Here is an 11658-nt window from a genome sequence, read left to right as displayed (position 1 = left end):
TCGGGGACTTGACCCAGATAAGACACAAATATTAGAGAATAACCTAATATTAAATAATTAAAAGTGGTGATGCTTCGATGATCACCCTGGGCGTTTCTCACTTGATCCAGGCAAGGGTTGGATGAAGCTTACCAACTCAACTGTCCCATTGCCAACCCTGTGCAAAACAACTATACTGGTGTAATAATGCAACGAACAATGCACAATGATGTGCGCTTAACTGCTACTAGTATTAGGCATATTAGGTGTTGCTATGCCCTAATCCAGTTGCATTATGGATACGTTGCATACTTGCATGGTTGAATGGCTATTGCTTACGTGGTGTATACGGCTGTTGGCTGTTGCTTTGACATAAGTATTTGCGATAGAGATTATCCGTGTTCAAATCCATATTTGACAATTTGACAATGTTGATGTCCGACTCTGATTCCCAATATAAAATATGGGTTAGGATATGGAAAAGAAAAATTTGACCGAACCTGATCTAATTTTATCCCGACTGAGCCTGGCCTCACGTTGTGCTTTTTAGGCCGTATTAGGTTGTTTTAGGCGTTTTTAGTTTTTTTTTTCAATTTCTTTGATTTAATTGTGCATATATGATAATTCAGAATCAAATCTCTAGACATAATTGCGGATAATAGTTCTGATATTATATTAATTGTAATTAAAATGTTCCCTAAATGTATTAGTCTTCCTCCTCCCCTGAGCTATATAATCCGACTTCCTAAGTCCACGCTTCTCGCTTATTCCGTCTCTCGCTCCGCGTGCACAACACATAGTGCAAGCAACATTTCCGTCCAACGCCGTTCATTTGAGTCCCGTACAAAGAGGGGTGAAAAATTGAGACTTTTTAGCAACTTGTGATTGCGCACGATATCTTCGTTCTCTTCGTTCACGATATACGTGCTAAAATCGTTTGCACGTCGAATTCAAAAGCTACCTCAGATATCGTCGGAGATCTCCTAGGCAAGTGAGTGATTCCACTTCTACCACTATTAATATGACATTTACGATTTTAATGATTTTTTAACTTCAAACTCTATTTGTTGTGTTGATTCTAGTTGTTATTGTTATGCAACTATGTTGTTACTTATGGCCATAATAGACTAGAAATTATTTAAGAAGTAGTACTAGCAACCAACACTAGCAAGAGTTGGGCAGGCGACGGAGAAAAAAATAGATAGGCAAGAGAGATACACCCTCTATAAAAAAAGAATAAAATGTTAGTTATGAATCTAGACCGGTGCTTGTCCAGATTCATAGCCATGATTTGAGTTTTTTAGAACGGAGGAAATATGATTAAAAATGGAAAAGGATAGGTTAATAATATGTGGGACTTAATATTTTCTGTTAGCTGAGCTTGCTTGGTGGCTGTGCGGTTAGCAAATGCTATCGTAAGGATGAGAGGATGAGATGTTAGCACCGATATTTCTTAGATCTGGGTATTTATTTGTAGCTCCAGAAATCCTTTGATCCAGATCTGGATATGATTGATAACAGTTGGATGAATCAATTTGTTTTTTATTACAAAGAAAATATAAAATTCTAAATAATTGTAATTTAACTTACAGTCGTAGATCTCGATCTAAAAGCTATGGTATGCATGCTTGTACCTCGAGTAATGCTAAGAGCAGGTACAATATCAAGTATCTAGAAGAAAAGAGAAGAGAGAAGACAACGGGCTATAGATTTATAGCTAGCTGCAACATGGACTTCAAGACATTATGTGTGTATGAGATGTGGGACTGGGTATTAATGGTGTGGTATATTTTTATAGTTAACTATTGTATGAATGGGCTATTAGATTAGCTATAGATGATTTAGAGCAGGCTATACTAATCGCATTGAACTTAAAGGGTTAGGCCGTGTTTTTTTCCCAATCTCATGCTTTTTTGGGCCAGGCCGTGTTTTCCCCCACTTTTTGGGTGTTTGGGCCGTGAAAAATAAGCCCAATCGGGCACGACGAGCCGAGCCGAGTCGATAGATCGGCTCATGAGCTGGTCCACAGAGCCATCCTCTCCACAGTGGCTGGACCCGGTCCACGGGTCGGCTCGTGCACCCGTCTCCTTCCTCTACTCCCCCTCGCGCCCCAGATCTCACCCAACCACCTCACCTCACTCCCGATCAGATCCGAGCCCTAACCCTAGCCTCTCGCCGGCGGCGGCGGCGGCGGCGATGGCGTGCCTCGCGATCTCCCTCCAGCCGGTGAACGGCCCGGACATCCTCCTCCAGACCCGATCCTGGTTCCCCGTCTCCCGCGCCCTCGCCGCCGTCTCCTCCTTCCGCCTCGCCCGCCTCCACCTCGCCCGCGGGAAGCAGCAGCAGTTGTCATCGTCGTCGTCGGCCGCCGCGGCGGCGGCGACGCTCGAGGCCATCGGCGACGACCCGCTCGCCGCCGGGTCGGGGCAGCTCGTGGTCGGGGTGGAGTCGCAGTACCGCGTCGTGTACCGCCTAGTCAACTCCATCTACGTGCTCGGCGTCACCACCTCCTCCGACCACGCCTCCCCCGCCGTCCACGCCTTCGCCGTCGCCGACGCCGTCAACCAGGCCGTCTCCGTCGTCGTCGCCGCGTGCCGCGGCGTCGACGTCACGCCGGAGAAGGTGCACCGCAAGTACCCGGAGGTCTACCTCGCCCTCGACCTCGTCCTCCACGGCGTCGGCTCCGTCCGCCTCTCCCAGATCCTCGCCACCATCCATGGCGACAACCTCGCTCGCATGGTGAATTCATCCCCTGACGCCGAGGCGAAAGCTCGTGGCGCTGATCCCTGGCCCGCCGTCGAGCACCTCGCCCACGATCGCCATGCCGCTCGCGATGGCTTCACGGGCGCCTCGTTCGAGCTCCCCCAGGAGACCCTTGCTGCCGGTGACGAGTTCTCCGCGTCTAACATTGCGCCGGCGGCTGCTGCGGCTACTGGGGATGAGCCTCCACCGGAGGAGGCAGCTCCCGTGGAGAAGGACCCGTTTGCAGCCAGTGAACTGGTTAACAATTCTGAGGAGGCGTTGGTTGGTGGGTTCAAGAAGAACAAGGAGACCGCCATTGTGGTTGCTGATCCCGCGGCTGCGCTTGCTGGGTTGGAGGTCACGACCTTGCCACCAGCTGAGGCGACTAAGCCAACATTTATTGGAGTTGAAGGGTTTGAGGGTGACTATGGTGGAATTGAGTTTGGCAATGAGGAGGCTTCACTGGCCGAGGCATTTGAAGGGTTCAATGCGCCGTTTGGGGGTGGATTGGATGCTTCAGAGTTTGTTACCACAACAAAGAAGGACCATAAGGATAAGAGCATCACTGGTCTTGAGCTGCTAGCCACTAGTGCTGGACAGGGACCAAATGCACCTGGTGGTACCCCGCTGGAGAACTTGTTGGTGACAAAGAGCACAGAGATGACAGCCCCTGAGCTATACATCGTGGAGGAGGTCAATGCAGAATTTAAGGAGTCTATTCTTGCACGGGTTGGTTTGAAGGGTACAATCTTTCTGCGAACGTTGCCACCAAAGAAGGCGGCTGGTAAGGAGACAGAGTTCTCATTTCGTCTTGAGGGCACATCTGGAATGAAGAAGGCCGCGTTGCAGAGCACTGTGTTGAGCAACCTCGAGAATGGGATGTTCCATGTCCGGACGCCATCGAAGGAGGAACCCATCCCCATCATGAAGTACAGCTTTCTGCCCAAGCACTCACCTCTCCCTTTGAGGATGCGCCTTGTGAAGCGACATAGCGGAACATTGCTCTCAGTGATGATTCAATACGCATCAAACCCAATGTTGCCACAGCCGCTGAGCAATGTTACGTTCATTGTTAAGCTTCCTGTGGACCCAACTCTGCTAAATGTTTCACCCAAGGCTGTGCTGAATCGGGCAGAGAGGGAGCTCAGGTGGCACATCCCAGACATTCCCCTGAAAGGACCTGCTGGACGTTTGAGGGCTCGGATGCCTGTAGATCAGGACTCAAAGGATGGTGAGCTAGAGGTTGTTGGGATGGTGAAGTTTGCTTACCAAGGGCCATTTACATTGTCTGGCATCAAACTATGCCCAGCCACTGATGGCACGGCTCAGTTTAATGAGGCTGGCCACACCTTCTCCAGTGGGAGTTATCTGTGCATCTAATTGGTACCTTCTTTGTATTGTAGTTGTTACTTTACCCTTGATTTGTTCGGTTTGCTTCTAAAGCAGGTTGTGAAATTCCTATTGTATGTAGTGACGCTTGTTTGTTTTTTGAGGCTGGAAATTACATCATGTTTTTGATTTGTCTATTATTACATATTACCAGGATATGGTGTCTGATTTTTTAAAAAACTTCATGCAACTTGATACAAATTTCATGACGTATACAATGAAACAGTATAATGTTGTGGCTCACTTTCAGTTGCACACTATTGAAAGATATGATTGCTTATACTTGAGAAATCTTGTTGTTTGATGTAGCTCTTGCAATTAGCTATCATTGATCTGAAAATATTGTGGTGGGCTATGTTCTTCTAGCGCATATCCACCACAACTTTATTCACTAGTTAGCAGATGGATCCTTTCACCAAAAAGGGAAGACTTGCTGTCAACTAACCAAAGATATGTTAGCATGAGTAGGATCATATTTGGAAAAAATAATGTACCTTATATAAGGTTCTGACCAACTGTTGGCAGTGGATTCGATTTTAGTTTTTTTTTCTCCTGAAACCAAACAATGTTTTACTCCCTTTTTAGACCACTGAGTTTTACATAATCTGTTATAGGATATAAGTGAAAACTTTCTATCTTATTCAGTTACTCTACTTGATTCTTTTCTTCTCGTGATACTTTAGACTACTGAGTTTTACATATTGATTATTTTCATGATAAACTAGGACACCAAAGTGTGTGCATTAGAATGGGTTGTCACTTTACCCTGGTTTTCTATTGGTGGCCAACCCACCGATCCTCGGCTTGTTCAACTGCTTCCTATTGGAGTTCTGCTCACAACCATTTGTAGCTAAAATCCTAGCAATGGTGGCTGTCTCCCTCTCACTGCTTGCTTCTTCTCTATCAGATGAGCACCTCCTTCATTCTTACAGGCTGCAACCCCTCCCCATCTATTAAAAGTTGCCCAGGACCGTTACCTCTTCCTTCCCTCTGCTCTGCCGTGCTTTTTGCTCTGCTCTACTACTTTGGGAAGGGAAGAAAGGAGGTGCATAGGCTTAAGAATTGGCTGCAACAAGGTAGATATGTACTACAAAATTTGGTGACATTGTATAGGCTAGGATGTGTGTAAGGTGTCATCTTGACTCACACCTTAAACACCTAGGGTCCTAGGCATCTGAAAGGGGGTGGGCCACCTTGATTTGCCTTGCGAACAGTAGATTAAGCCCCTAACTATAAATGTGAAAGTCCCATATAACCAATGAGTAATTTGAGCATTTCGACCTCAAATATTTTGAAGTTGCATACATACCAATGTAAACTTGGTTGTTTGCAACAGTGCCATGCCAAACCATAGCTGAGCAAATGTGACACGTTGCAATATAGATTAGCTCAAAAAAATGCAGTTACTTATATTTAAATTTAAAAGTAGGATATGATAAACTGATAACTGATAAAAAAGACCTTCCTGAGCTTCAGAATCTGATCCTTTTTGTGTTGGCATCATGCTTACCATTGGGCTCTGTGACAACTTTGTAGTGTTGGGGCTATGTTTGCACATGGAATTACATCACATATCACATTTTGTGGCGTATGCTCAATGGCAGATTTAGTGACAAATGGTATAGAGTATACATGAGTAGCGCTACCAAATGTAGACATGCGAAGAAATAAGTTTTCTCACTCAAGGTGTTGGTATAGCATAATGTATATTTGATGTTTATTTTATCGGTTAAATCAAATTGTGCTAACATGATCCCAAGTCTTCCACTGCCATGCTTTTTGGTTATGGCCACTTCCAAGGGACGAGCGCATGCATGTCTGGTTCTGGGAACAGTTTAGAGTGCATGCATGTCTGGTTCTGGCAACAGTTTAGACACTGTTGCCCTCATCGTAGGCGGAGGCAGCGACAGCAGTGGCATCGTGGGAAGGAAACGAAGGCGTTGCGATCTGATTCGTGAAAGGTGGTGTTGTCTTTGTCCGGTGTGGTGCAAAGAAGCACAGGAGGTGGTGGTTCCTGGGAGGGGCAGGAATGGTGCAAGGCAGAGAGATGGGGGAGGTTGTGCTCTTGGGTAGGCTGCATTGGGCTAATATTAAGGTTGCAGAGGTTCTTTACTAGCTCTGGTCTAACTTCGGGCTATTCTATCAAGTAGTCCAAACAGGCTTCTAGGGTACTATTAGGGCATGGAACTGTCCTTTTTCTAAGTGGTTCTGGACAGGGCCCACCCCTGGTTGATGACAATAGGATGGCACAACAATCTACACTAATCTTAGGTTTATTTTTCTTTCATAACAATGTAAGAAGTCGAGATGTAAAAATGCTTCAAGTCTACCTATGTTAGGATCTTTATGGCGTGTCGTTCGGGCCTACAATATAAGGTCATGTTGCAGCTGAAGGATGAGCTGCTCAAAAGAAAGGGTGTTGTGTTATGGGTATTAGGCCAAGCGGGAGAAGGGGACACGTTACTAGTGGCATGCAGGGCTATAGCATTAAAATTAATTAATATTGGATTAAGTCTTCCTAATTTAGAATTTAGAGATAGCTTAAAACTCACGCGCATCTGTATATATGTGTGTATATATAGAAGAATTTAGAGATAGCTTAAAACTCACGCGCATCTGTATATATGTGTACATGTATATATAGACGGGGCTATCTATTTCAATTAAGCACTGAAATCAGTCTGAGTCCCATCCATATTGCAGTTTTTGTTGAAAATAGGATTTGTGGTTGGGGATACAGCACTACAGAAGTTCTAGGAAGAATTTGCAATTCTTCTGTGGAGAAAGCAGAAGAAAGAGAAACAGTAATTCCGGTACGTGCCTTTCACTTGCAATTCTTGCATGGAATATTCAACTTTGCATATGAACAGGATTCAATATTTTGGATACAATTTTTTGGGTTATTTTATCTCCTTCTTGATACGGACTTCTTTAGTCCCCCCAAAAAAAAATCAGATTTGTTTAATTTAGCAAATTTATCAAATTCAGCTAAAGTTTGTTCAACTGTCAAAATAGTCCAAAAATTTCTGAAATTTTGAAATATCTCTAGTTGTACTCAAATATACCCACCTGCCAATTTTTTTAACCCACGGGCTTAATAACTTTTAAGTTGTAAATACGTACACCCCCTTGCCAATACCCACGACACAATTTACTCTTTCTTAAATCTATTCTACTTCTAGCTATTCCAACAATCACTCACTTTTGCTTATTGTAGGCCATTAGCAACACGGAGAAGATGGGAGAAAAACAACAGAAATCAATCCCTAGGGACAGAAAAAGAAAAGGCGAGCTAGATCCAGCAGCAGATTATGTTAAGGATCTTTGGGATGCTTTCTATGTGACTGCGGAAAGCACACATGTACAAGTTGAAACCACAAAATACATGCTTTTGAAGTCAATCTTTGTTTAGTTTGTATTCTAATTATATGTTTTGGACAGCTCGACACATCAGAAGTGAATAATAAAAAACAGTTGGACAATTGCAACCACGATATTCATGTTTATGAAGATCTGGGCCATGTATGCCATGAATGTGGTTTGGTCGTGAGGAAAGCTGACTCATTATTTCACTATCAGTGGAAAAAGGTTCGTAATTTGCTTAAGTTATGAGGTTAAATTTTTGTTCATTTTGCAAAAACAAGATGCTCTATATATGCTTGTAACTACAATTGGTGAAAAATATGAGTGTGCACACCTTTTTTGTTTTTCTTTCTTTAAGAGGAAAAGCACACACCTTTAGGGAGTTCTTTTTAGTCCCCCATTAGAGATACAGACCCTGCAAATTAATTTTCGACATGAAACCTCCATGCCTACTGTTAGCTATACATTTGCATTGTTGTACACATCACCCTTCCTCCTAATATCTCTTATGCCCATGGTACAAGTGGAGCAAATTAGATGCTTTCAAAGTCATGACAGTGACGATGGAAGAGGATGTCAAAGTGAAGAAGAATTTGTGAAATATATAGTAATAAAAATGCTAACAATGTTTTAGAAAAACTACTTAACTTCTATATAACTTCCATTTCCTCAAAAACTTCTGACTTGTGGTAGTATATTTGTCAGTATTGTGGTGGATTTATTTACTTGTTTCCTTTTCATTTAGTGCAACTTGGAATACTTTCATACACTATTATCAAGTTTTACTTGGCGATCTTGAAAATTCGAATGTGTAACATTTAGATAGAAGAGTATATAATTTGGAAAAGTGTTTCTAATGTTCACTTCATATCAGGCTTCAAGGAAAAGAACAAATGTGAATGAGGTTTGCTTGAAGAAGGTAGGCTCTGATGCTATTAGTCTCTCTGAAGATTTCATATTTTCAGATATTGCCATTCATCCAAGACATGCCAAGAATATCCGGCCTCATCAGTTGGAAGGATTCAAATTCCTGGTTAATAACTTGGTCACTGATGAACCTGGAGGCTGCATTCTTGTTCATGCCCCAGGTTCAGGGGAAATATTTATGCTTATCAGTTTCATTCAAGGCTTCATGGCAAGACATTTCACTGCAAGGCCCCTTGTTGTGCTTCCTGAAGGGATATTAGGTACATGGAAGAGAGAATTCCAGCAGTGGCAAGTGGAGGACATACCACTGTATGATTTCGATTCTATTAAGGCTGACAATAGAGTAGAGCAACTGGAAGTCCTAAAATCTTGGAGCTCTAAGAGGAGCATACTCTTTGTTGGATCCAAGCATTTCACCCAAATTGTCTGCGATGATAGGGATGAAAATGCTGTAGCTGAATGCAGGGACACGCTTCTTATGGTCCCCAGCTTGTTGATACTTGATGAGGGCCATACACCTAGCATTGATGAGACTGATATGCTACAATCTGCGCGCAAAGTGCAAACGCCATGCAAAGTGGTCATGTCTGGTACACTCTTCCATAATCATGTCAAGGAAGTGTTTAACACCTTGGATCTTGTACGCCCAGGTTTTCTCAAGACGGAGACATTCTGGCCCATTGTTACACGTATGATGGGTCAACTAGAAATATCAAGTGCCAGGAGTATAACAGAGATCTCTGAGTCAATGGAAGATACCCTGCTGAATGATGATAACTTCACAAGAAAAGTTAATGTTATCAGAAGTCTTGGAGAACTAACCAAAGATGTGCTTCACTACTGTAAGGGTGAGGACTTGAATGAATTTCCTGTCTTACTAGACTTCAGTGTGTTCTTGGAACTCAGTCCCAAGCAGAAAGACATTCTTTGCAAGTTAGAAGAAGACCATGGGATGCTCAAAACAAGCGCTGTAGGGGCTGCACTCTATGTTCACCCTTGCCTTTCAGAAATTTCTGAAGCTAATGATGTTGATAGGGATGACAGAGTTGATAGTTTGGTCAACAGCATCAACCTGGGAGATGGGGTGAAGGCCAGGTTTTTTCTGAACATCCTTGCGCTTGCCAACTCTGCAGGAGAGAAATTAGTTGCTTTTAGTCAGTATACACTCCCCATGAAATTTTTGGAAAGGCTGCTGGTTAAGGAGATGGGCTGGCATGTAGGGAAGGAAATTTTTGTGATAAATGGTGATACTAGCATGGAAGATGGACAATTGGCAATGGATCAGTTCAACGGCTCTGCCGATGCAAAAGTTCTGTTTGGTTCCATCAAGGCATTTGGGGAGGGCATCTCCCTTGTGGGTGCATCAAGAATTGTCATCCTAGATGTTCACCTGAACCCGTCTGTTACGCGCCAAGCCATCGGGAGCACATTCAGGCCTGGACAGAAGAAGAAAGTGTTTGTGTATAGACTTGTAGCTGCTGATTCTCCAGAGGAGAAGGCCCATGAAACTGCATTCAACAAGGAAGTCATACCAAAGCTATGGTTCCAATGGAGCGGGCGCTGCACAACTGAAGACTTCAAGCTGAATCAAGTCTGTATCGATGGCTCCAGAGATGAATTGTTGGAGACTGATGTTATTCGTCAGGATATCAAGGCTTTGTATCAAAGGTGAAATGTTTGCCTTGCTCTCTCTCTCTCTCTCTCCTTCCATTCTATTCTAGAACTATGCAAGCTATTTTTTTTAAAAAAAATAAGTTTTTTTAGACAATGAACTCTATAAGTCATTCTAATCATGAATTCTCTTTGTAGGTAAACAAGCAAGCAGGCAGGCAGGCTGGCTGTTGTACACCCATGTGCACATTGTATTGCTGATCCTATGACATGATCATTGCTCTGAAATGTGGTATTTCCTCCAGGATCAGTGTTACAGTGACTACACTGTGGTGGCAAGCTAGGACAGTTTTACATTTATCCAAGACTTCGTTAATTTCATGTTCATCGAGACTTCTTTTGTAGTTTCTACCAATTGGGGACAGAGATCAGGGAGCTGATACTCCTCTATCCTTTCTCCTTTGGTTGTTGTGTGTACCCAGGTTTTTGTGTGTTCGAACCTGTTGTCGCGGATATTGGGTCATTTGCTCATACTTTTTTAATAGGGATTGATACATGTTCCCTTTCCTTTTGATGTTTGTGTTACTATACTTGGTGTTGTGCAGGTAACAAAAATTAACAGCCATAGGAAGGTGTGGCCATCTCAATGATGTGTCCTAAAATGGTCAGTACCCTATATCTAAAAGCTGCATACCAGTAATATAGTTCTTTGGTTGGTTATGCTTCTGCCCTTGTCTATGATTCAGTATTGACATGGGTTTAGTCAGTGAAGCAACAGTTTGTTTTAATAATGTGTCCAGCTCAGGACTCAGTGTCCATGATACTGGCGGTAAGCATTGTTGAATTCGAAATTTTGGATTCGAATTTTTATCTGATAAATTCTGGTAAACGTAGGTAATGTTATAGGCCAAGGTGACCAAGATTCTGAAAAAAACCGGTACTTAAGCATTGCCTCTGAAACTATGTTAGTCCACTTTGTTCATGTGTTCTCCTTCGTCTGTGTCCCTGTAAATACAACATGTTCTCTCTCAATATGTAGAGAAATCTTATGGTTCTTGATTGGTACCCGGGAAGTACCATTTTCTAGTGTAAAATTTGGTATTTCCTCGTGGATGGGAAAAATCACCCTTATACGTATCTTTCGTATTTTGTACGACGAAAAGGGGCAGATTGCCTTGCTTGCAAGCAAGGGCAGCATCAAGGATAAGCAAGAAGCTTGCAAAAGCTGGAGGTATCCAAGTATCCATCCATGGCTAACTGAAGCAGTGGTACTGGCAGTGACAGTAAGCACTGTTGGTGTTCACCTTTGGCTATCCAACTTTCCACACAGCCAAAGGATTCTTCTCTCTCTTGGTTTCTTCTTTTCTTTCTTTTCTTCTTTTTGTCACCACTTTCCTTTTGCTTTGACAAAGGCAACTGCTGAAGCCGACTGGGTAGTAATCATCAATTCAAACCGAATTGATCTTCTCTTCTCAAGTGAGCTCAAAAGTATTGGGGTCTAGTGCGTCCTAGATCTTTGGCAAAATTAGGAGTATTAGGCATGTGACAAGAGAGAGACACAGACAAATCATTGTACAGTGAAGACATAAGCTCATTTTACCTCTTGACTAAAGAAAAGATCAGATGTTAAAGTCGATGGTATAAATC

The 11658-nt window shown here is 43.1% G+C and overlaps 2 protein-coding genes across 4 annotated transcripts; both read left to right on the top strand.

Moving 5' to 3' along the window:
* Nucleotides 1-2102: 2102 nt before the first annotated feature.
* Nucleotides 2103-4247, top strand: LOC4345049 (uncharacterized). The gene has a single exon (XM_015794905.3). The coding sequence runs from the start codon at nucleotides 2176-2178 to the stop codon at nucleotides 4099-4101; it is 1926 nt and encodes a 641-aa protein (XP_015650391.1). The 5' UTR covers nucleotides 2103-2175; the 3' UTR covers nucleotides 4102-4247.
* Nucleotides 4248-6361: 2114 nt separating this feature from the next.
* On the top strand, nucleotides 6362-10578 carry LOC107277180 (protein CHROMATIN REMODELING 35). 3 transcript variants are annotated; one of them, XM_026027531.2, is made up of 5 exons: nucleotides 6362-6923; nucleotides 7328-7471; nucleotides 7552-7698; nucleotides 8348-10068; nucleotides 10210-10578. In XM_026027531.2, exons 1-5 carry the CDS (start codon nucleotides 6735-6737, stop codon nucleotides 10211-10213), a joined length of 2205 nt encoding a protein of 734 aa, XP_025883316.1. In that variant the 5' UTR covers nucleotides 6362-6734; the 3' UTR covers nucleotides 10214-10578. The 3 variants fall into 3 exon arrangements, with proteins under 3 accessions (XP_025883316.1, XP_066159489.1, XP_025883317.1); XM_066303392.1 differs by lacking the exon at nucleotides 10210-10578 and having other exon boundaries at nucleotides 6613-6923; nucleotides 8348-10072; XM_026027532.2 differs by lacking the exon at nucleotides 6362-6923 and having other exon boundaries at nucleotides 7230-7471.
* Nucleotides 10579-11658: the final 1080 nt, after the last annotated feature.

The sequence above is a fragment of the Oryza sativa genome, chromosome 8 (assembly GCF_034140825.1).
Source record: "Oryza sativa Japonica Group chromosome 8, ASM3414082v1".
NCBI lineage: Eukaryota > Viridiplantae > Streptophyta > Magnoliopsida > Poales > Poaceae > Oryza > Oryza sativa.
This window is presented reverse-complemented; position numbering and strand designations above follow the sequence as displayed.

Bases quoted from the DNA above. Each gene is read 5' to 3' on its own strand.
- LOC4345049 (XM_015794905.3), top strand. From the start codon at position 2,176: ATGGCGTGCCTCGCGATCTCCCTCCAGCCGGTGAACGGCCCGGACATC.
- LOC107277180 (XM_026027531.2), top strand. From the start codon at position 6,735: ATGTGTACATGTATATATAGACGGGGCTATCTATTTCAATTAAGCACT. The intron at 6,924-7,327 runs GTACGTGCCTTT...TGCTTATTGTAG, and splicing joins AAAGAGAAACAGTAATTCCG to GCCATTAGCAACACGGAGAA. The intron at 7,472-7,551 runs GTACAAGTTGAA...TGTTTTGGACAG, and splicing joins TGACTGCGGAAAGCACACAT to CTCGACACATCAGAAGTGAA.